A 25,754-nucleotide genomic window follows, 5' to 3' on the forward strand; every position below is an offset into this window, starting at 1 on the left:
GCCAGGCTGATTCCCTGTTCGCTGAATTCCACGACTGGAGATTCAGCATGCGCTCCTCAGTGTGAATGCACCCTAAAACTGATAAGAGACTCCTCTACAGAGAGCTCCCTTCTAGGTACATAGGCCTCCCAAAATTTGCCCCCTAAGTGATCTATGACTGGCCTTGCTTTGTAACGCCAGCCATAGGCAGGATAACCTTGGGAGGAAATCATGAGGAGGAATATAAAAGGGGAGGATGAGAAAAAAGAAGAGCGAACGAGCTCTAATAATCCAGACGAAGGAAAAGCTTCATAATAAGTGTGTAAATCCGGAAACACAAAACCGCCGTCTAACGTCTTCAAGGTGAGCGTCTATACGGGACACGTGGTCTCTTCTGAATCATAACAAAATTACTAAATAACCATCGGATAGAAGAAAAATAACAATTCCGTACTATGATAGGGACGGACTGTAAAAATATAAAATATTATTGGTAAATATAAGATTTAAGAACCTTTTTCCTTCCAATCCACGACATATATGGGAATTTACGAGCGTGTAACTGGGTCTTCAATCCGTGTAATAATGGCGCAAAGTGTGAAGTAAAGAGATCTTGTACCAGATGTGATCAGATCTCTAGGGATTTTATACCCCGGGGAGGACAAAGAAAAGGAAAAGAATTACACCGATGTTTACTGAACCCGGGGGACGCTGAGATATTGACGACTTCTCATATAGAAAAATGGATTTTATGATCTGAGACCGAAAATAGAAGTCAAGACGGGAAACGCTCGTCTAGGGTTTGTGATAAATAAAAGTATCTGCAGCGTCTTATGTTCAGAAGAGACGATCTTCAAGGGAGACGCGCGGATCCTGTCTGATGCCTTGAATTAAAGTCTCTATAATCATAATGAGAAGGGGGCGGGGACAACACTGACGCGTTACATTCCCTATATACAATGTCAGGGACAATATTACATTTATTATAAGTCCAGTGTGCGGGGATGAATATAAGAATAATAAATCATATAAGAAATAAAACTTTTATTAACAATTGGTAACAAGTTTGGAGATGCAGTATATGATATATGTATAAATGTCAGATAATCGATGTACATGGATAATATATAGATGTGATATCTGCATCATTTATTGATCTGAGTTGACTTCTCCCCTGTGTGAGTTCTTTGATGCTGAAGAAGAGTTGATTTCTGAGCAAAACATTTCCCACATTCTAAACATGAAAACGGCTTGCCTCCTGTGTGAGTTCTTTGATGTTGAATAAGATAGGATTTCTTAGTAAAACATTTCCCACATTCTGAACATGAGAATGGCTTCTCTTCTGTGTGAGTTCTTTGATGTTCAATAAGATGTGATGACTGAGTAAAACATTTCCCACATTCTGAACATGAAAATGGCTTCTCTCCTGTGTGAGTTCTCTGATGTACAACAAGACTTGATTTAAAAGTAAAACATTTCCCACATTCTGAGCATGAAATTGGCTTCTCTCCTGTGTGAGTTCTTTGATGTACAACCAGACTTGATTTAAAAGTAAAATATTTCCCACATTCAGAACATGAAAATGGCATCTCTTCTGTGTGAGCTTTTTGATGTCGAATAAGACTTGATTGCTGAGTAAAACATTTCCCACATTCAGAACATGAAAAAGGCTTCTCCTCTGTGTGAGTTTTTTTATGTTGAATAAGACTTGATTGCTGAGTAAAACATTTCCCACATTCTGAACATGAAAATGGCTTCTCTTCTGTGTGAGTTCTTTGATGTTCAATAAGATGTGATGACCGAGTAAAACATTTCCCACATTCTGAACATGTAAATGGCTTCTCTCCTGTGTGAGTTCTCTGATGTACAACAAGACTTGATTTAAAAGTAAAACATTTCCCACATTCTGAGCATGAAAATGGCTTCTCTCCTGTGTGAGTTATTTGATGTTGAATAAGATTAAATTTCTTGGTAAAACATTTCCCACATTCTGAGCATGAATATGGCTTATCCCCTGTGTGAGTTATTTGATGTACAACAAGTTCTGATTTCTGAGTAAAACATTTCCCACATACTGAACATGAAAATGGCTTCTCTCCTGTGTGATTTCTTTGATGTACAACAAGACGTGATTTATAAGGAAAACATTTCCCACATTCTGAGCATGAATATGGTTTCTTTCCTGTATGAGCTCGTTGATGTCCAACACCCCTTCTGTGACCTTTATTTTGCTGAACATCCTGTGATGACTGAGAAGACAGGACCTGTATATAAGGATGAGATGACAGATCTTGGCTGTGAAGGGCTGAGGGTGTATCTGGGATAATGGAATGTTCTTCATATGTATCTTGTGTGATATCATCATCTGCTTTATAATCTGAAGATATAACATTCTCCTCTGATCTCCTGGTACAAGAATCTGCAGAGAATAACACAGATTTTATTATCAGTATTAACCCCTTAACAACCCAGGACATTTAAGCTTTTGTGTTTTCTTTTTTTTCCTCCTCTCCTCATAGCCATAACTCTTATTTTTCCATCTACACTGGGTTTGAGAGCTGTTTTTTGTGGGACCGATCTTATATTTTACTGTACATTAATACAATGTAATTCCAAACTAAGATACAGAGGCACCGGCATGTACACTACTATAAGTATGCAAAGCAGTCCCAGTACAGCAATCCACTTCAGGCACCTGCCCTGGTGCACATAGACAAGAGATGAATTTCAAATGTAGAAATATAAGAAAAGACAGCGGCCAGCACTCACCATTCAGGGATCTTTATTGTACAGGGTGGGAAATTTATAGGATACACCTTAATAAATGGGAATGGTTGGTGATATTAACTTCCTGTTTGTGGCACATTAGTATATGTGGGGGGGGGGGGGACTTTTCAACATGGGTGGTGACCATGGCGGCCATTTTGAAGTTGGCCATTTTGAATCCAACTTTTGTTTTTTCAATAGGAAGAGGGTCATGTGACACATCAGACTTATTGGGAATTTCACAAGAAAAACAATGATGTTCTTGGTTTTAACGTAACTTTATTCTTTCATGAGTTATTTACAAGTTTCTGACCACTTATAAAATGTTCAATGTGCTGCCCATTGTGTTGGATTGTCAATGCAGCCCTCTTCTCTATATACTGCTATATACTACTATATACACCGCAGGAGAAATGCTAGCACAGGCTTCCAGTATCCGTATACACTGCTATATACTACTATATACACCGCAGGAGAAATGCTAGCACAGGCTTCCAGTATCCGTATACACTGCTATATACTACTATATACACCGCAGGAGAAATGCTAGCACAGGCTTCCAGTATCCGTATACACTGCTATATACTACTATATACACCGCAGGAGAAATGCTAGCACAGGCTTCCACTATCTGTATACACTGCTATATACTACTATATACACCGCAGGAGAAATGCTAGCACAGGCTTCCAGTATCCGTATACACTGCTATATACTACTATATACACCACAGGAGAAATGCTAGCACAGGCTTCCAGTATCCGTATACACTGCTATATACTACTATATACACCGCAGGAGAAATGCTAGCACAGGCTTCCAGTATCCGTATACACTGCTATATACTACTATATACACCGCAGGAGAAATGCTAGCACAGGCTTCCAGTATCCGTATACACTGCTATATACTACTATATACACCGCAGGAGAAATGCCAGCACAGGCTTCCAGTATTCGTATACACTGCTATATACTACTATATACACCGCAGGAGAAATGCTAGCACAGGCTTCCAGTATCCGTGTACACTGCTATATACTACTATATACACCGTAGGAAAAATGCTAGCACAGGCTTCCAGTATCCGTATACACTGCTATATACTACTATATACACCGCAGTAGAAATGCCAGCACAGGCTTCCAGTATCCGTATACACTGCTATATACTACTATATACACCGCAGGAGAAATGCTAGCACAGGCTTCCAGTATCTGCATACACTACTATATACTACTATATACACCGCAGTAGAAATGCTAGCACAGGCTTCCAGTATCCGTATACACTGCTATATACTACTATATACACAGCAGGAGAAATGCTAGCACAGGCTTCCAGTATCCGTATACACGGCTATATACTACTATATACACCGCAGGAGAAATGCTAGCACAGGCTTCCAGTATCCTTATACACTGCTATATACTACTATATACACCGCAGGAGAAATGCTAGCACAGGCTTCCAGTATCCGTATACACCGCAGGAGAAATGCTAGCACAGGCTTCCAGTATCCGTATATACTGCTATATACTACTATATACACCGCAGGAGAAATGCTAGTGCAGGCTTCCAGTATCTGTATACACTGCTATATACTACTATATACACCGCAGGAGAAATGCTAGCACAGGCTTCCAGTATCCATATACTGCTATATACTACTATATACACCGCAGGAGAAATGCTAGCACAGGATTCCAGTATCCATATACACTGCTATATACTACTATATACACCGCAGGAGAAATGCTAGCACAGGCTTCCAGCATCCGTATACACTGCTATATACTACTATATACACCGCAGGAGAAATGCTAGCACAGGATTCCAGTATCCATATACACTGCTATATACTACTATATACACCGCAGGAGAAATGCTAGCACAGGCTTCCAGTATCCGTATACACTGCTATATACTACTATATACACCGCAGGAGAAATGCTAGCACAGGATTCCAGTATCCATATACACTGCTATATACTACTATATACACCGCAGGAGAAATGCTAGCACAGGCTTCCAGTATCCGTAGTTTCAGGTGCTGCACATCTTGTATCTTCACAGCATAGACAATTGCCTTCAGATGACCCCAAAGATAAAAGTCTAAGGGGGTCAGATCGGGAGACCTTGGGGGCCACTCAACTGGATATGCGAAATTGCTACATGATGATGTTTCCCTCTTTATGCACTGAAGCTGCACGTTCCCTGAGTTTTTCCAGCAAGATGGTGACCACCACATTATGGGTGTCAGGTCCGAGCATTCCTAGATGAACAGAAGAGCCCCCCCCCCCCACAGATAGCCCGACAGGGGACAAGAAGAGGATTGGTCCTAATTCTGAAGAGGAGTCCCCGAGCTATGAAGGCAAAGAGCCCGGATGGGCTGGAGGAGACCACTACTTAGTATTACAGTCCTTTGGGGGAGGTTTTCTTGCCCCAGCAGGCTGGAGTTAGTGTAGGCCGGCCTCCGGAGTGTTGCTGAGGAGGATTCCTGGTGTTCGCTACACAGGAAGGTAAGTGGGAGCAGATTGTAGGATTTAACTGAAAATTTTGTCCCAGGCTTCAGCTTGTGTTGCAGGCCTCAAAACTAGATCTGGGAAAAATGCCTTAAATTGTACAAATGAGGTGTTGGTTTGTTCCTCTGATTCCCCACAGTCCAGATATCTGTTTTTTTGCCGAATTCCAGCTGAGGAAGTTGCATTATAGTCACTTTATAAGTGGATCAGGAAGAAGCTCAGTTCAGAAGCCGCCTTCCTGCAAGAGCTCAAGTTCCGCCCCCGAGGAACTTCTCTGTGAGGTGTTTGGGTCTCTGTGAGGTGTTTGGCTGTCTGGGAATGCTGGGAGTTGCAGTTTGGCAACCACTAGAAGTCAGCAGTAAATATCACTTTACTGCAACCTTCCTTGATGCTCCACGCCGTCGCCTCCCTACCGGCGCCGCTGATCTCCGCTGATGCCACTGATGATTGGCGGTCCCCACCGCATAAAAGTCCCCAGGTACCGGCCGCCATCTTCTCCCCCCGCTCTGCCCGACATCCAGGGGTGGGCAGAGCGGGGGATTTCCATGGTAACCCCCTGTCTTCAACTGCCATTGGTCAGTAGTCATTGCTGACTAATAGCAGGGGACAGGAGGGGGGGGTACCACTGCAACCGCACTCCTATCCCTTAGGATGATTGGGGCTGTCACTGACAGCTCTGATCATCCCTAATTTCCGGGCAATCGGGTCATCAGAGACCCGATCAGCCCGGAATAGCGGCAAATGGCCGATCTGAATTGATCTGCCATTTGCCGCGATCGCTGACATGGGGGGGGGTCTCAGGACCCCCCTGGACGATATGCCGGGATGACTGCAGAATGATATCAGCAGGCTTCGGGGTCCGGTCCCCGCCCGCCCGGCGAGCGGCGGGGCCCGGAATTCCCACGGGTGTATCCATATGCCCTCAGTCCTTAAGGACTTTAAAACGGGGGCGTATGGATATGCCCTCAGTCCTTAAGAGGTTAATAATCTGTGATGAAAATGGATTCTTGCCTTTGTGAGTTCTTTGATGCCTAACAAGATCTGATTTCTTAGCAAAACATTTCCCACATTCTGGACATGAAAATGGCTTCTCCCCTGTGTGAGTTCTGTGATGCCTAACAAGATGTGGTTGCTGAGTAAAACATTTCCCACATTCTGAACATAAAAATGGCTTCTCCCCTGTGTGAGTTCTGTGATGTTCAACAAGATGTGATTTCTTATTAAAACATTTTCCACATTCTGAACATGAAAATGGCTTCTTGTCTTTGCAAGTTCTTTGATGTCTACCAAGATCTGATTTTTTAGCAAAACATTTCCCACATTCTGGACATGAAAATGGCTTCTCAGTGTGAGTTATGTGATGTTCAACAAGATTTGATTTCTTAGTAAAACATTTTCCACATTCTGAACATGAAAATGGCTTCTTTCTTGTGTGAGTTCTGTGATGTACTACAAGATGTGATTTCTTAGTAAAACATTTTCCACATTCTGTACATAAAAATGGCTTCTTGCCTTTGTGAGTTCTTTGATGCCTAACAAGAGCTGATTTCTTAGCAAAACAATTCCCACATTCTGGACATGAAAATGGCTTCTCCCCTGTGTGAGTTCTGTGATGTTCAAAAAGATGTGATTTCTTAGTAAAACATTTTCCACATTCTGAACATGAAAATGGCTTCTCCCCTGTGTGAGTTCTGTGATGTCCAACAAGATTTGATTTCGTAGTAAAACATTTTCCACATTCTGAACATGAAAAGGGCTTCTTTCTTGTGTGAGTTCTGTGATGTACTACAAGATCTGATTTATTAATAAAACATTTTCCACATTCTGAACATGAAAATGGCTTCTCTCCTGTGTGATATCGCTGATGCGTAACAAGATGTGATTGCTGAGTAAAACATTTCCCACATTCCGAACATAAAAATGGCTTCTCTCCTGTGTGAGTTCTGTGATGTTGAACAAGATGTGATTTCTTATCAAAACATTTTCCACATTCTGAACATGAAAATGGCTTCTCTTCTGTGTGATATCTCTGATGTGTAACAATACCTGATTTAAAAGTAAAACATTTCCCATCTTCTGAGCATGAATATGGTTTCTTTCCTGTATGATCTCTTTTATTTTGCTGAACATCCTGTGATGACTGAGAAGACAGGACCTGTATATAAGGATGAGATGAGAGATCTTGGCTGTGAAGGGCTGAGGGTGTATCTGGGATAATGGAATGTTCTTCATATGTATCTTGTGTGATATCATCATCTGCTTTATAATCTGAAGATATAAGATTCTCCTCTGATCTCCTGGTACAAGAATCTGCAGAGAATAACACAGATTTTATTATCTGTATTAACCCCTTAACGACCCAGGACCTTTAAACTACTGCATTTGTCATTCTTCCTCCTCTCCTTAGAGCCATAACTCTTATTGTTCCGTATACAGAGCCGCTTGAGAACTTGTTTTTTTGGAGGGACAAATCTTACTTTGTAATAACACTTTTTTATTGTGTCCTAAAATGTACGACAAAACCAAAATATTACTATTTGTGAGGAAAATGGAAAAAAAACATCTTCTCTTTATTCTGTGATAAATTTTACTATTATACTTTTTACAAAATGAGTTATTCATAAAATTGCCGTATTCTGACCCCTATAACTTATTTTTCCGTATACTGGGATGTATGAGGAGGATTTTTTTGCGCTGTGATTTGTAGTTTTTATCAGGACCATTACCCATCATATATCTGACTTTTTGATAACTTTTTTCAGATACCGTATATACTCGAGTATAAGCCGAGTTTTTCAGCGATTTTTCGTGCTGAAAACACCCCCCTCGGCTTATACTCAAGTGGACAAAAAAAACTTTCTGGCTTTAGCTGTGAGGGGATGGTCCGGCCCGTCCATCTCCGCCTGTCAATACCTTCTCAGTGGTCTTCAACCTGCGGACCTCCAGATGTTGCAAAACTACAACTCCCAGCATGCTGGGAGTTGTAGTTTTGCAACATCTGGAGGTCCGCAGGTCGAAGACCACTGAGGCCTTCGTCATCATCCAGACCCCCTTTTGTTTTCTACTCACCTCCCCTCGGTGGTAAAGAAGGGAGAGCTGGTCCGGGCCGTCATCTGTGCTGCAGGGACCGTCTGGTGGGGACTGTTAGTCGTTCCGGGCTGTCCATCTTCACCGGGAGGCCCTCTTCTCTGCTCCGGGCCGGCCCCGGACTAATGACGTTGCCTTGACGACGACGCACAGGGACGTTCATGCGCAGGGACGTCATCGAGGGGAGGTGAGTAGAAAACAAAAGGGGGGTCTGGATGATGACAAAGGCCGCAGTGGTCTTCAATCTGGGTGACAGGGTGATAATGACGGGGGTGATAATGACGGGGGTGATAATGACGGGGGTGATAATGACGGGGGTGATAATGACAGGGTGATAATGACGGGGGTGATAATGACGGGGGTGATAATGACGGGGGTGATAATGACGGGGGTGATAATGACGGGGTGATAATGACGGGGGTGATAATGACGGGGGTGATAATGACGGGGTGTTAATGACAAGGTGATGATGACAGGGGTGATGATGACAGGGTGTTAATGACAGGGTGATGATGACAGGGTGATAATGACAGGGTGATGATGACGGGGGTGATAATGACGGGGGTGATAATGACGGGGGTGATGATGACGGGGGTGATGATGACGGGGGTGATGATGACGGGGGTGATAATGACAGGGTGTTAATGACAGGGTGATGATGACGGGGGTGATAATGACAGGGTGATGATGACGGGGGTGATAATGACGGGGGTGATGATGACGGGGGTGATGATGACAGGGTGTTAATGACAGGGTGATGATGACGGGGGTGATAATGACAGGGTGATGATGACGGGGTAATGATGACGGGGGTGATAATGACAGGGTGATGATGACGGGGGTGATGATGACGGGGGTGATGATGACGGGGGTGATGATGACAGGGTGTTAATGACAGGGTGATAATGACGGGGGTGATAATGACGGGGGTGATAATGACGGGGGTGATGATGACAGGGTGTTAATGACAGGGTGATGATGACAGGGGTGATGATGACAGGGTGTTAAAGACAGGGTGATGATGACGGGGGTGATAATGACAGGGTGATGATGACGGGGGTGATAATGACGGGGTGATGATGACAGGGTGTTCATGACAGGGTGATGATGACGGGGGTGATGATGACAGGGTGTTAATGACAGGGTGATGATGACGGGGGTGTTAATGACAGGGTGATGATGACAGGGTGTTAATGACAGGGTGATGATGACAGGGTGTTAATGACAAGGTGATGATGACAGGGGTGATGATGACAGGGTGTTAATGACAGGGTGATGATGACAGGGTGATAATGACAGGGTGATGATGACGGGGGTGATAATGACGGGGGTGATGATGACGGGGGTGATGATGACGGGGGTGATAATGACAGGGTGTTAAAGACAGGGTGATGATGACGGGGGTGATAATGACAGGGTGATGATGACGGGGGTGATAATGACGGGGGTGATGATGACGGGGGTGATGATGACAGGGTGTTAATGACAGGGTGATGATGACGGGGGTGTTAATGACAGGGTGATGATGACAGGGGTGTTAATGACAGGGTGATGATGACGGGGGTGTTAATGACAGGGTGATGATGACAGGGTGTTCATGACAGGGTGATGATGACGGGTGTGATAATGACAGGGTGATAATGACGGGTGTGATAATGACAGGGTGATAATGACGGGGGTCTGGATGATGACAGGGGGGGGGGGGGGATTATGTATTTCCCACCCTAAGCTTATTTATTGTCGAGTCAATAACTTTTCCTGGGTTTTTGGGGTGAAATTAGGGGCCTCGGCTTATATTCAGGACGGCTTATACATATGATGGGCCCAAAAATCCGCATTTTTGGTGTTTGGTAATGTTTTACGTTTATGATGTTCATTATGCGGAATCATAAACATTATGGGGGAGATTTATTAAAACCTGTGCAGAGGAAAAGTTACCCAGTTGCCCATAGTAACCAATCAGATCCCTGCTTTCATTTTGCAGAGGTTAAAAATGAAAGAAGCCATCTGATTGGTTGCCATGGGCAACTGGGTAACTTTTCCTCTGGACAGGTTTTAAAAAAAATCTCCCCCTATATTTGAATACATAAAAATAAAGGGAACACTTACACAACACAATGTAACTCCAAGTCACTGACACTTGTGTGAAATCCCACTGTCCACTCAGGAAGAACACTGACAATCAATTTCACATGGAACAGACAACAGGTGGAAAATATAGGCAATTAGCAATACACCCCCAATAAAGGAGTGGTTCTGCAGGTGGTGACCACAGACCACTTCTCCGTTCCTATGCTTTCTGGCTAATGTTTTGCTCCCTTTTTTAAAAAAAATATATATATATTTTTATTAACCCCTTAAGGACGCAGGGTTTTTCCGTTTTTGTATTTTCATTTTTTCCTTCACCTTCTAAAAATCATAACGCTTTCAATTTTGCACATAAAATTCCATATGATGGCTTATTTTTTGCGCCACCAATTCTACTTTGCAGTGACATTAGTCATTTTACAAAAAAATCCAAGACGAAACGGAAAAAAAATTAATTGTGCAACAAAATTGAAGAAAAAAATTCAATTTTGTAACTTTTGTGGGCTTCCGTTTCTACACAGTACATTTTTCGGTAAAAATGACACCTTATCTTTATTCTGTAGGTCCATACGGTTAAAATGATCCCCTACTTATATAGGTTTGATTTTGTTGTACTTCTGAAAAAAATCATAACTACATGCAGGAAAATGTATACGTTAAAAATTCTCATCTTCTAACTTTATAACTTTTTTATTTTTCCGTGTATGGGGCGGTATGAGGGCTCATTTTTTGATCCATAATCTGAAGTTTTTATCGGTACCATTTTTGTATTGATCGGACTTTTTGATTGCTTCTTATAAATTTTTTCATGATATAAAAAGTGAACAAAAATACACTATTTTGGACTTTTGAATTTTTTTGCACGTACGCCATTGACCGTGCGGTTTAAGTAACAATATATTTTTATAATTCGGACATTTCCACACGTGGCGATACAACATATGTTTATTTTTATTTACTCGGTTTTTTTTTATGGGAAAAGGGGGGCGATTCAAGCTTAAATTCAAAGTTAAATGACCTTTATTAACTTTTTTTTCCATAGGGGCTATAACACTGCACACACTGATCTCTTACACTGATCCCAGCAAAGCCATAGGTTTGCATGGATCAGTGTTATAGGCAGTCGATTGCTCAAGCCTGTATCTCAGGCTTGGAGCAATCAATCGCCAATTGGACGCGACGGAGCAAGGTAAGGGATCCTCCGCTTGCATCCTAGCTGATCAGGACATCGCGATGGTCCCGATCAGCCCGACTGAGCTGCAGGGAAGATTTCACTTTAGACGCGGCGATCAACTTTGATCGCCACGTCTAAAGGGTTAATAGCGCGCGGCACAAACGATCGGTGTCGCACACTAATTGGCCAAGGGTCCCGGCTATCATTAGCGTGACCCCGTTTTAAATACCAGGACCGGGCGTAGGGCGTACAGGTATGCCCTGCGTCCTTAAGAGGATAAGCAATTTTCAATAAACAGTAAATATAACACAAAATTATACAGTGGAACAAGATGCATAAGAGCATAGGCAGAGAACATGACATCTCCGAGAATGTAAAGAACGCATAAAGCTTCTTCACCCAGGTACCATAATCCCTATAATATAAATCCCTTCTCCCCCAAACTAAAAGTAGAAAAGTGCTTGAACGTCCTTGAAAAGTGCGCTAAGGCATCTTAGGAGAAATTGACATCGGTCACTGCGCAGTCATCATCTGGTAAGAAATAGGTGTCGTCGATGGGGAGACAGAGATACCACATGCCTCCCCCGGCCCCAAGCCATGTAGACAAGCATAAAGTGCAGCTCCTCACTACGGGAGCCTCACTCGGACCCTGCTGGTGCTCCTCTGACTCCCAGGGCATCCAAACCGAGAGCCATAGTGCTCAAAATAAATGGTCAGCCTGTATTCAGTATTATGTATCTGGAAATCTTAGCACCCCTAGAGAACCTCTCAGAGATTCCACATTGTACCATGTGGTTGTATCTAAATGGTCGTACAATCTCAACGATCCCCCGAGAGTGAAAGTGAGCAACAAGAAAGGATTTCCATTTTTGGAAAAAAACATTTAGTGACAGTTTCTCAATGTCTCTCGGCATCTAAGTAATCTATTTCTAGAAAGGATTTCAATTGGGCAATCAGCATAGGCAAATCTGGAGTGGTAGTATCTAACCATTTAGACAATGCATGGCAACTAAATGGACAAACCGAGGAAACCTCTCCTCCCCTTCCCCTCCTCCCTCCAGTGAGCGCAACTGGTGAAATAGTAGCGATTGTGGTGTAAAAGGGACCCGCACCTTCCAATGATCCCATATGTAAGATTGTATGAGACGCCAGTATATCGCTGAGTGTGAGCACTCCCAGATGCCATGATACATGTTTTTAAGTGGGGTACTTCATTTAGGGCAATGAGTGATCCTATCTGGGAAGTTATGGGAGGGCAAGATGTTGAAGCCATATAGGGCAGCATGAGCAACCTTGAAGTATGTCTCCCTCCACCTCTCATCGATAACATTTTTCCGTACAGATGCCCACCCGCTCAACACTACGTCAGTAATGTTTGTGTCCCCTGTCCATGTTTCCCATGTCCGAAATACATGTTTAGGATGCGTTTACGGAAGGCTGCGTACAAGTCAGAGATCAACCTTCTCTGGGGTTCATTGCCTATAATGTCATCTAAAATGTGGTTTGGGGCTTCCTTCGACAGATTCCGATATCTAGACGAACAAAAGGTGTTACCTGATTGGCATAAAGAGTGTGGGACAGGGGAGGTCAAACACACAGAACATTTCTCCAGGGGTGAGCCATCTACGGTCATCACTACGCTACGAATCAGTTGCCCCACCGTCCGAGCCCCTCTAGAAAGCCACAATTTCAACCACAGAGAAGATTTACCCTGCAGGAATTCTGGGTGGTCAAGAAAGGGCATCCCTTTGGATACCAGAAACAGAAGGCTAAAAACTTTTCGCACTGCCTTCCAGGTCACTATGGTATCTCGCAGTAGCACTGAGCCCCTGATCCCTACCGGAAGTATAGCTTATGAAGCGTGAAGCAGTGTCGGTAGAGACCATGGGGCGGCCATCGCTGTTTCCACCGCTAGATTGGAGAAGTAGTCAGAGGAGTGCAGCCAATCAAGTGCGTGGCGAAAAAAACAAGCCAAATTATAGCCCCTGATGTTTGGGAAATTAACTCCCCCCTCAACCTTGCTAAGCATGAGCTTCTGTAAAGCTATGCGCGGGCACTTGCCCTGCCATAGGAAGCATTAAAAGGCTGCGTTGAGGCTTCTAATATCATCATGCTGAAGTAGAAGTGGGAGAGTTTGCAAGGGGTACAACAAGCGGGGGAAACTAATCATTTTAACGAGATGGCATCTACCCAGGAAAAATAAGGGCAAGGGCTCCCAGCGCTTCATCTCCACAAAAATACGCTGAAAGAGGGGTGTTTAGTTGAGTGAATAGAGAATGTCAGGAGTCTTCCCAATGCGAATGCCTAGATACATTATGGAAGAAATCAAGAAGCCACCTGGGAGGAGTCGCACCCAAAGGCAGTAGCATACTCTTGGCGGCATTGACCCTGTAGCCCGTGAAGCTTCCGGCATAAGATAGAAAGTTCAGAATTTTAGGGGCAGCCTCCTTGGGGTGGTTAGGTAAAGTAATACATCATCGGCACACATGGACAATTTGATCTTCTGGGTGCCACGGCTATACCCCTGTAGATATCAGAGGAGATCAAATAGCGGGCCAGAGGTTCAATCGCCAGATCAAACAATAAAGGCGATAAGGGACAACCCTGACGTGTTCCTTTCGATAACTGGAGGGGAGTGGATAAGATGCCTGGGGTATGTACCCTAGCCCTGAGACCATCACATAGGCCGTCTATAAAGGACAATCCCAAACTTTGTCAGAACCAGCCGCAGCCAGTCAAACCGAATATTGTCAAAAGCTTTTTCAGCATCCAAAGCAAACAATGCGGGTTGGGTTGCTGTCTGGGACTGGCCCCAAACACTGTCCAGTAATGCCAGTACCCTCCTAATGTTCATGACCGCCGAGCGGGTTTTCACGAACCCAACTTAATGGTCACCAACAAGGGAATGTAAAAATCTAGCCAGGCGATCTGCCAGGATCTTAGATAATAACTTCACATCCTGGTTGATCAGAGCGATAAGAACCAGGTTCTAAAGGGTCCTTGTCAGGCTTGGGGAGTACCTTAATATATGCTAGTTATGCAGCCGGAGAGTGTACGCCTGTGCCATTTTGTTAAAATATGCCATAAGGGGGAAACAACCTGATCAATCAGGGGTTTGTAAAACTTGCCAGGATAGCCGTCTGGCCCTGGTGCTTTCCCATTTGCCAAAGTGCGTATATTAGTGGCTACTTCTTCCATTGGAACATCGCGTTGAGCTCCTGCTGCTGCTCATCAGATAAAGATGGTAGGGTGAGCCCCTCCAGAAACCGCGCCCCTTCCTCAGAGCGGGGGGAGAAGAATAGAGAGCAGCATAGTAGGAGTCCAAGACAACATTAACTGAGTGCGGCTCATGCGTTACTTGCTCCGATGAGTCACGCAACGCCAGTACATGCGCAGGCACACTAGCAAACGTCCCGCTTTTTTGCCCTGCCAAAACATAACTACTTCAAAGTGAGACCTATGGATTCTCTCTTTCCTATCCAACCAGAGTTCATACAAGGATTTTGCTGCCTGCCACTTGAGTTTATGATCAACGGTGGAGGACTCTAAAAAGCAGGAGTAAGCTTCCGCTAAGGCTGCGCTTGCCATTGCATGACCCTCCAGAGTATTCCTTTTGACAGAATTACTATAACACATAATTTTATCCCCAAGTACCGCCTTAGCAGTTTCCCAGTACAGAGAGGGATTATCAATGTGGGATGCATTGTCCGTTTGAAATTCCAGCCACCACCCCCTGAGAAGACTTAGAAAAGATTCATCTTTCGTTAAATAAGACAAAAACCGCCACAAGATGTCAGGACCCTTTGTGCATGATGGCAGGAGCTCCAAGACCACCAGTGCATGATCCGAAATGACCAGGTCCACTTCTCCCAAGCGAGAGCACACAAGGGGACTGACTAGGAAATGGTCAATGCATGAACCCTGTACGTGAGAAGTGCGTGTACTCACGACCGTCCGGGTGTAAATGCCGCAAAGAGTCTATCAATCCCGTCTGTGTCAGGAAAGGTGGGAGAACCCTGTCACTCTGATATGGGATGGTAGATATGTGAGCTGAGCGTCTATGGTCTATTCACTGTATTTAAGTCCCCTCCCAGGATGGTGTGCGGTCCATTAGACCTACTGACTGTATCTGCTAAAGATGCAAAGAAGGAAGAGTTATCACCACTAGGAGCATAAACATTATAAACGTGATGTGGTACCATTATGGACTAGTTGAAAATGAAAAACACCCCCTCGTCATCCCTTTCGTGTGAGAGAATGTGGTGCGAGAAAGACTTGTGAAGCAACATTACAACTCCCGATTTGCCATCCGCCGCTGGGCTGCCAAACACCTTGCCCACCCACAACTTCTGCATCTCTGAAAACCCTGCTCCGTTAGATGTGTTTCCTGGAGAGGGACTATGTCCGGAAGCAGGCGTTTCAAAAAGCGCAGAATTTCCATGCATTTTTGTAGGGAGCATAAACCCTTAACAATCCACGTCACCAACTTACACATGGTGAGCTAACATCCCCCGGGGGCAAGAGAATGCAGCGGGGAACATATACTGAGGAGACAATAGCTATGAGGGTGAGGAGAGCATGATGGACAAGAGGACCAAAGATGGGTGAAGGCGAGGAGGAAACATTGGATGGAACCAGAAATACAAAGGAAGGTAAAACAGAAAAGGATCTGACATCATGAGAAGAATATGGGGGGGGGGAGGAGGCAAAAACACAGAAACAAACAAAGACAACCCGAAAGAGGGCAAGAACAGAAAAATAAAAATCCCCAGACAGACCAATCCACAGAATAGAATAAGGGCGGCCATAAATTGGACTCCACTTTTTTCGGACATGTGGGTGGCTAGAACTACCACCCCAGACCCTCGACATAAACCAATCAACTGGGCCTAAACAAAAAGGGGAAGAATATACACGTAAAAAGGGGCCTCCAGGGGAATCCTACAGCAACTATAACTAGATGGGTACCTATAGGAAGGGGATCCCTCAGTGAAACACAGGGAAACTCATGACCGGAGGAGATTACCCAACCACTACCCTTAAACAGCAAGAATAGTACAAAATCGGGCAATCCCTAGAAGGAACCGTAGAGGTGTGGTGTAACACAACCATTCACACAGAAGAACAACAAATGGCATTACATACGTTACAGTGAATAATAAATGACAATAAACCCCTAAACCACAGTGTAAAATGATCCCCTGGGACAGTTAAAGAGGTGCCTCGTGGGCCAACAGGAATTAAAACGATTCAGGAGTGGCATATCCCCCACATTAAGAAAGTAAGAAGAGACGGTCACGTAGAGGATACGATGTCGTCTGGAGACGATGAACGGCTTCTCCTAATCCTGCTGCATCTCCCCGCCGATTTGTGACATTTCCAGAGTCAACCAGAGATCTCGTGCGGTTGGTCCTGTGTCTGGAAGAATGATTAAGAGGGACACCCCGGCCTCTGGGAGAGGGGGAGTGATGAGATGGAGAGCGGGTGGTGCGAGCAGGTTCCCTCAAGAGCTCTAGTAAGGCGGCCTACGCTTCCGCTGGGGTCTGTTAAGAAGAAAAGGAGCCATCTGATCTGAAAACTTTCAAAGTGGCTTGATATTGGAGTTGAAAGCGTCTTTTGGCTTTGAACAGTTCTGAGCAAATTTTACTATAGGCCCTCTGGCGTTTGGCAACCTTGACACAAAAGTCTTCAAAAAGCAATATTTTCTTGTTGCGGAAAGCGAGCGGGGAGGAGCGCTTCCTGTAGGCCCTCAGGAGCTCCACTTTATCATTATAAACCAGCAATTTGAAGATGATTTGCCGAGGGCACGAATCCCCGCCCAGTCGAGCCTGGGAGGGGCCTGAATGAAGCCATCCTACTAGATATGCTCTCTCCACTCTGCATTTATGCGTAAGGCCAAGAGCCTTGGCTAAATCACTTTTGCAAAAGTCCTGCAGGTCTGAAGGAGGGAGAGATTCACTAATCCCCACTATTTGTAAACTGTTGTGCCCGGATCTGTTTTCCAGATCTTCCAGCTTTTCACTGACATAACAGAGGTCTGTTTCAGTTTGGCAAAGTCTAGTAGCAAGACCCCTATTTTCATCTTCCAGTATGATGATGCGCTGTTCTGCCTCATCCAGACGACCCGCTTGAGCTGACAAGTCTGTTTGCAATTGTGTTAACGTGGAATGCATGGTGTTTTCCAGGGTCGTCTGTATAGTAGGAGAAATCAGCTTGATCAGGGTTTCCACTAAGGTCTAAAGATTTGAAGGGGTACAGATGTCGTCTGGGCACCCTCATCAGGGGTGAACAATAGCTGGCTGCTGGTGACCTCCATATTAACAGGATGGAGCTGAGTGCACTTAGAGGGCACTGAGTTAGCAGCTGGGGCTGGTTGGAGTGCAGGTATAGTGGGGGGTGCCACAGCTGGGGGACCCACTCTTTGGAACCCTTTGTTGAGATAGTGGTCCATGAGAGGCTGTTATCGGTAGAGCTGGGCGTTATGACCAAAAATGTGTATCACAGTATTTTTGTAAGTTATGGCGGTTTCACGGTATTTAACAGTATTTTCCACCACCCCCCATCATGTGACCCATGGACGCAGCTTCTCTCCCCAGGTTTATCAGCCCAGCGCTGCGCTGTCCCCCACATCAAGGAACTAATCATATGTCACCCGCAAGCGCTGCTCTGCTCATCTTCCTGTGAGTTGCAAGCCACCGGCACAGAAACTCTGTACTGCACTGCATATTCCTGTGCCCGGGTTTCAAAAATAAACAAAATAAACTTTAACTCACCTTCCTACGTTCCTCCGTTGCTCCGATATCGGCCTCACGCTGGGGATGGGAACGTCACAGAGCCGTCAGCCTATCACCGTTCGCAGCAATGTCCCACCTTGGCTGGTGATAGGCTGAGCGCACTGTCATGTAAGGAGCCGGTTGGTGCGGCCGGTGATTTTGCAGCCCAGGCACAGGAATATGTAGTACAGTACAGAGTTCTGGCGGCCCGCAACTCACAGGAGGACGAGGGGGAGAGAAGCAGAACAGCGCCCACGGGTCACATATGATTAGTTCCCCGATGTGGGGACAGCGCGCTGTGGCTGCTAATTCATTCATTCGAGGGGGGTACCTATTACGGTATGGGAAAAATTAATCTCGTGCAGGAAAAAAATGGTATGAACCGGTATACCGCTCAGCACTAGGTATCGGGTCAGTAAAGGGGAACTGTCTGCAGCTTTAAAAGAGAGGAGAAAGAGTCCCTGGACGCCCTCTGCAGCTTTGGGGTAGTAATGTAGCCTTGCAGTCTACACAGTGCTGTCCTGCGGCAGTGATGGAGGTGACTGCAGGGGTGTCACGTGATGGTGCCGCATAGAGAAGCTGCCCGATCCTCTATGTAGCATGGCAGGAGCGTATTGTGGCCGAGAAAGCAGCCCCTTTTCTCTACTGGGCTGCCTAACGAAGGGTGGTCTGTCACAGCCCCTGTTGTCTGACCCTGCTGCGTACCTTTCAAGTGCCGGCGGCAGGCGGCCGCCGGAGCTCTGCGACTCCTTCTGCTTGCAGTGTATAAGCTATGGGCTCCCCGCGGTCCCCGAGGACTTTGGAACCCCTGAGAGACTGGTGAGTGGGGAAGGTCCCCTCCTGGCTGTCAGTACGGCACGAGTCCAGGGTGTGGGAGCTCCTGCCCTGTGCTCCTTACATGCCCACGCTGGAACCGGAAGTCTCGTTTTGATCACTTTTGAAAACTGGCGGTGCATTCACTCTAGTGGTAGCACAAGACGGAGTCTACAACCCACACAAGTGGCTCAGATAGTACGGCTCATCCAGGATGGCACATCAATGCGAGCTGTGGCAAGAAGGTTTGCTGTGTCTGTCAGAGTAGTGTCCAGAGCATGGAGGCACTACCATGGGACAGGCCAGTACATCAGGAGACGTGTAGGAGGCCGTAGGAGGTCAACAATCCAGCAGCAGGACCGCTACCTCCGCCTTTGTGCAAGGAAGAGCAGGAGGAGCACTGCCAGAGCCCTGCAAAATGACCTCCAGCAGGTCACAAATGTGCATGTGTCAGAAACAGACTCCATAAGGGTGGTATGAGGGGGTTGTGCTTACAGCCCAACACAGTGCAGGACGTTTGGCGTTTTCCAGAGAACACCAAGATTGGCAAATTTGCCACTGGCACCCTGTGCTCTTCACAGATGAAAGCAGGTTCACACTGAGCACATGTGACAGAGTCTGGAGACGCAGTGGAGAACGTTCTGCTGCCTGCAACATTCTCCAACATGACCGGTTTGGCAGTGGGTCAGAAATGGTATGGGGTGGCATTTCTTTGGGGGGGCCGCACAGCCCTCCACGTGCTTGCCAGAGGTAGCCTGACTGCCATTAGGTACCGAGATGAGATCCTCAGACCCCTTGTGAGACCATATGCTGGTGCGGTTGGCCCTGGGTTCCTCCTAATGCAAGACAATGCTAGACCTCATGTGGCTGGAAGGTGTCAGCAGTTCCTTCAAAAGGAACGCATTGATGCTGTGGACTGGCCGCCCGTTCCCCAGACCTGAATCCAATTGAGCAGTTGTGGGACATCTCACTCCATCCACCACAGACTGTCCAGGAGCCACCTCATCAGGAGCATGCCCAGGTGTTGTAGGGGGGTCATACGGGCACGTGCAGGCCACACACACTACTGAGCCTCATTGTGACTTGTGTTAAAGACATTACATAAAGTTGGATCAGCCTGTAGTGGGGTTTTCCACTGTGATTTTGAGTGTGACTCCATATGCAGACCTCCATGGGTTGATACAATTGATTTTAATTGATAATTTTTGTGGGATTTTGTTGTCAGCGCATTCAACTATGTAAAGAGGAAAGGATTTTATACGATTAGTTCATTCATTCAGATCTAGGATGTGTTATCTTAGTGTTCCCTTTATTTTTTTGAGCAGTGTAGTTTGGACAATTCTGTACCAAATATATTATTTTTATTTATAATTTTTTTATTTTTGTAAAATTGGTGGAGGGTTTTATATTGCATTCACTGTATACAAGGCCTATGGTATAGCATTATACAGTGTGATCGCTGCATCATTGGATCAATGATCGGCAGCTGTAGACTGGTCAGGGGACCCTCCTCTGCCATTTTAGCTTATATGAGCCCCCAAAGCTCATCGGCATCTGTGATTCAATATTTTAGATGTTGTGATCATCGTCTAAAAGCCCAATGATAGGCGGGGGGGGGGGGGGGGGGGGGGCGCTGCAGGATTGATGCTTTTTGTCATTAGCATTAGTGGTGAGTGTCTGGCTACTGATAGGCTACTCGCTTCCTAGCCACTTAAAGGGGTACTCCCGTGTCCCAGAGTTCTGAACATTTTGATCAGAATGTTTAGAGCGGGCAGCCGTTATGGTAATGTTGCACCCCCTCCATTAATGTCTATGTCACGGGGGGACGTGGCCATGACATCACCATCATGGCTGCCCGCTTAGAATGTTGGGTCATGGGAGTACCCCTTTAATACTTCAGGGCGTACATTTACACCCCGATGCGTTCAGTCCCAGACGGTGAGGGTGTACAGCTACACCCAATGTAGTCTAGGGGTAAATCATCTGGAACTAGAGGGTCTCCTTGTAGAGCGCCCCTATCACTACAGACAAGGGAACTGTCTCATGGATAAGGTGAGGGGCTGTAAGGGTCTTCCATAAATCGCTCCAATGGTGAGAGTAGAGGACCCGTAGATGTAGTGGAATAGCGTTTTGGGCTACAAAGACCTTATCCTAAAAATAGCCAGTGGAATCGGAGACTACGAGGGTCTGCATGACTGCGGAGGTATTAGCCCATTAGAGGATAATTGTAATCATAGGTTTCTCTTTGTGGATATATGGGGAACAAGAAAGCCCATCCAGGATCTGTCCCCCGGAGGACCTCAAGTACAAGCATTTGCCAGCCAAGTTTTGTATAATCTGAGCAAATGGCCACAAAATTACTTTATACCAACACCCTTGACTTTTGGTTAATTCCTTGGAAGCGCCACCGCAGCATTTTTCTACATTTTCTGCATTCTACATATGGACCCACCTCTGGGCTCCGTCCTCACGCTGCAGGCCTGCTTACCAAGCTACCATCACTGGCAAGGGACACGCTACCCTCCACCCGGATACCTACCTAAACCGGCTAGAGACCTACACCGCACCTGGCGCTATCTCCTCTTTCTTCCGCGATATACTATTCCAGAAGGGGGAGCTGGAGCTGCAGTAATTTGAGCCCTACAGATGAAATGGAAAATGGGGCATAAGATGTAAGGGAGGAATAAAAACTTCTTGTATAGTAGCAGAGAGTCCACGAGAGAAAGTGTCCACCAGCGCTTCCTTATCCCAGCACACTTCTGCTGCTACAATACAGAACTCTATTGAATTCTTGGCCACAGTTCTCGTCCCCTGTTACATGGACATGAGCTGCTCTGCCGCAGAGGGAGAACGGACAGGGAGATGAAATGTCTCTGTAGTCGTAGATAATACGTTTATCAGTCTCCAAAGAGGATTCACCCGGGATAGAGCGTTATCAGTAAGGAGGGAGATCAGGAATCCTACCTTACTTCTATCATTAGGACAGGACTGCGGGACCATTTCCAGATAAATGCCCACTTGGTTCAGGGAGCCTCTACATTCATTAGGATCGCCCCCATAATGCTGGGGAAGCGGAGCAGATCCAGTAAACCCACAGGAGGCAATGGCTTCTATGGCAGCAGAAATAGTTGTCAGAGCAGGAGGGTAGGTGGCTGCCGGTTGAGGCACAGGAGGCTCTAGGGGAGACGTACGATTCTAAAGCGTCTGCATTACAAGTGCCAATTGCTCAATCCTCTGATCCTGCAGATCCATTATAGTGAAAATGTTTGGTGCTGGTGGATTGTCTGCATCATCCGGATTCATGGCCCTTGTGTAATGTCAGGAACCACAAAACCAGATGGAGATGATCAGAACAAATCACCTTTATTATATTCTCAACCGTCTCACATTCTCATCATTTATAGTTTATATTCTGACTGAATAAAGGAATATACAGCAGAAAAGACTGACAGGACACAGAGTTAACCCCTTAAAGGGTAGCTCCCACCATCCTATTTTTTTTTTTTTGCTAGCCCCTTTTACCTTTCATTCTGATTCAGAGATTGTTTTTTCGTGACATATTCTACTTTACGTTAGTGGTAAAATTTTGTCGATAGTCATCGTTTCTTGGGGAAAAATTCAAAACTTTGATGAAAAAATTGAAAATTTAGCATTTTTTTTTTACTTTGAAGCTCTCTGCTTATAAGGAAAATGAATATTCCAAATAAATTATATAATGATTCACAAATACAATATGTCTACTTTATGTTTGCATGATAAAGTTGACATGTTTTTACTTTTGGAAGACACCAGAGGGCTTCAAAGTTCAGCAGCAATTTTGCAATTTTTCACACAAAATTTTAAATCAAAATTTTTCAGGGACTAGTTCTGTTTTGAAGTGGATTTGAAGGGCCTTCAAATTAGAAATACCCCACAAATGACCCCATTATAAAAAAACTGCACCCCTCAAAGTATTCAAAATGACATTCAAAAAGTTTGGTAACCCTTTAGGTGTTTCACAGGAATAGCAGCAAATTGAAGAAAATTAAAAATCTTCATTTTTTACACTCGCATGTTCTTGTAGACCCAGTTATTGAATTTTTACAAGGGGTAAAAGGAGAAAATCTTCCTAAAATGTGTAGCCCAATTTCTCTTGAGTAAGAAAATACCTCATATGTGTATGTCAAGGGTTCGGCGGGCGCAGTAGAGGGCTCAGAAGGGAAGGACAAGGGGATTTTGGAGAGTGAGTTTTTCTGAAATGGTTTTTGGGGGCATGTCACATTTAGGAAGCCCCTATGGTGCCAGGACAGCAAAAAAACAAAAAACACATGGCATACTATTTTGGAAACTACACCCCTCAAGGCACATAACAAGGGGTCTAGTGAGCCTTAACACCCCACAGGTGTTTGACGACTTTTCGTTAAAGTTGGATGTGTAAATGATTTTTTTTTTTTTCTTCACTAAAATGCTAGTTTTCCCTCAAATTAATTTTTTTTGCAAGGGATAATAAGAAAAAATGCCCCCCAAAATGTGTAACCCCATCTCTTATGAGTATGGAAATAACCCATGTTAGGACGTAAAATTCTCTGCGGGAGAACTACAATGCTCAGAAGAGAAGGAGTCACATTTGGCTTCTGAAAAGCAAATTTTGCTGAAATGGTTTTTGGGGGGCATGTCGCATTTAGGAAGCCCCTATGGTGCCAGAACAGCAAAAAAAAAAAAAACACATGGCATACCATTTTGGAAACTACACCCCTCAAGGCACGTAACAAGGGGTCCAGTGAGCCTTAACACCCCACAGGTGTTTGATGACTTTTCGTTAAATTTGGATGTGTAAATGATTTTTTTTTTTCACTAAAATGCTAGTTTTCCCTCAAATTTTAAATTTTTACAAGGGGTAATAGGACAAAATGCCCCCCAAAATTTGTAACCCCATCTCTTCTGAGTATGAAAATACACCATGTGTGGACGTCAAGTGCTCTGCTGGCGCACTACAATGTACAGAAGAGAAGGAGCGCCATTGAGCTTTTGGGAAAAAAATATTGTTTGGAATGGAAGTCAGGGGCCATGTGCGTTTACAAAGCCCCCCGTGACCCCATTTTGGAAACTACACCCCTCACAGAATTTAATAAGGGGTGCAGTGAGTATTTACACCCCACTGGCATTTGACAGATCTTTGGAACAGTGGACTGTGCAAATGAAAAACTACATTTTTAACTTTCACGGACCACTGTTCCAAAAATCTGTGAGACACCTGAGACCTCTGTCCGTGTCAGGAACTGTCCAGTGTAGGAGGAAATCCTCATAGCAAACCTCTCCTGCTCTGGACATATCCTGACATGGACAGAGGTGGCAGCAGAGAGCACTGTGGTGAGACAGAAAAAAAAAATACATAACATCTCTGCAGCATACATCAGCTTATAAGTACTGGAAGGCTAAAGATTTTTAAATAGAAGTAATTTACAATTCTGAATAACTTTCTAGCATCAGTTGATAAAAAAAACATTTTTTCCATCGGAGTACCACTTAAAAAAATTCCATAAAAATTATTACAGTCGATGACTGAGCAGAATCTGTGACAGTTTTCTTCATTTAGTGGTTACTACTCACCTGGTTGATTACCTGTAGGAATGTCCTCCTTATACTGCTCATCACTGCTCACATCTGTCTCTTCTTCTTTCCTTAAGTCTGTTGTATTACTACAGATCAGATCATTCCCTGTATGATTGTCCTCCTTATACTGCTCATCACCGCTAACATCTGTCTCTTCTTCTTCCTTTATGTCTGTAGCATTAATATAGATCATATCTTTCCCTGTAGGAATGTCCTCCTTATACTGCTCATCACCGCTAACATCTGTCTCTTTTTCTTCCTTTATGTCTGCAGCATTAATATAGATCATATCTTTCCCTGTATGAATGTTCTCCTTATACTGCTCATCACCGCTCACATCTGTCTCTTCTTCTTCCTTTATGTCTGCAGCATTAATATAGATCATATCTTTCCCTGTAGGAATGTCCTCCATATACTGCTCATCACCACTCACATCTGTCTTTGGAGCATTAATATTGTTCGGATCTTCTCCCTGATTAATAAGATGTGAAAGAAATATTGTGAAAGTCATCAGACAGTAGAAGTCACGTGGGATGTTATAGATGAGCAGGAGATGAGGAGTCATGGAGGGTGAGGGGACTGACCACAAGAGCTTCACAGCCCTTCTACAGATCATAGGGAATATCTCCATCTACCTGATCATCCTGTGGAAGAAGAGGACGGGGACACCTCTCTGGTGCTGTTCTCTTACTGGATCTGACTGTAGGGAACACATACAGAGACTGAATTCATTCTTTACATACAAATAATGAGAGGACGTGTGTATATAGTCATGTCTATTACCTGGTGATGTGAGGGGCTGCTGATCCTCCATCATGACCTGATCCTTGTACTGATCCTTGTGTCCTTCTACATACTCCCACTCCTCCATGGAGAAATAGACCGCCACGTCCTGACACCTTATAGGAACCTGACACATAATGATACAGTCATCACCCCGACCCTCCAGTGGTGTTAC

General features: G+C 44.8%; 1 protein-coding gene across 1 annotated transcript; it reads right to left on the bottom strand.

The window, feature by feature from the left end:
• Window positions 1–996: 996 nt before the first annotated feature.
• Window positions 997–25,693, bottom strand: LOC130298115 (zinc finger protein 585A-like). The gene is made up of 3 exons (XM_056551010.1): window positions 24,794–25,693; window positions 6,243–7,579; window positions 997–2,390 (listed from the first exon to the last, which is right to left on the bottom strand). Exons 1-3 carry the CDS (start codon window positions 25,425–25,427, stop codon window positions 1,125–1,127), a joined length of 3,237 nt encoding a protein of 1,078 aa, XP_056406985.1. The 5' UTR covers window positions 25,428–25,693; the 3' UTR covers window positions 997–1,124.
• Between the last annotated feature and the right edge of the window lie 61 nt (window positions 25,694–25,754).

The sequence above is a fragment of the Hyla sarda genome (genome assembly GCF_029499605.1).
Source record: "Hyla sarda isolate aHylSar1 chromosome 1 unlocalized genomic scaffold, aHylSar1.hap1 SUPER_1_unloc_21, whole genome shotgun sequence".
NCBI classification, from domain to species: Eukaryota; Metazoa; Chordata; class Amphibia; order Anura; family Hylidae; genus Hyla; species Hyla sarda.

Bases quoted from the DNA above. Each gene is read 5' to 3' on its own strand.
- LOC130298115 (XM_056551010.1), bottom strand. From the start codon at position 25,427: ATGGAGATATTCCCTATGATCTGTAGAAGGGCTGTGAAGCTCTTGTGG. The intron at 7,580-24,793 runs GTGAGTAGTAAC...TATTCTCTGCAG, and splicing joins TCCTACAGGTAATCAACCAG to ATTCTTGTACCAGGAGATCA. The intron at 2,391-6,242 runs AGGACTGAGGGC...GCAGATTCTTGT, and splicing joins CACAGATTATTAACCTCTTA to ACCAGGAGATCAGAGGAGAA.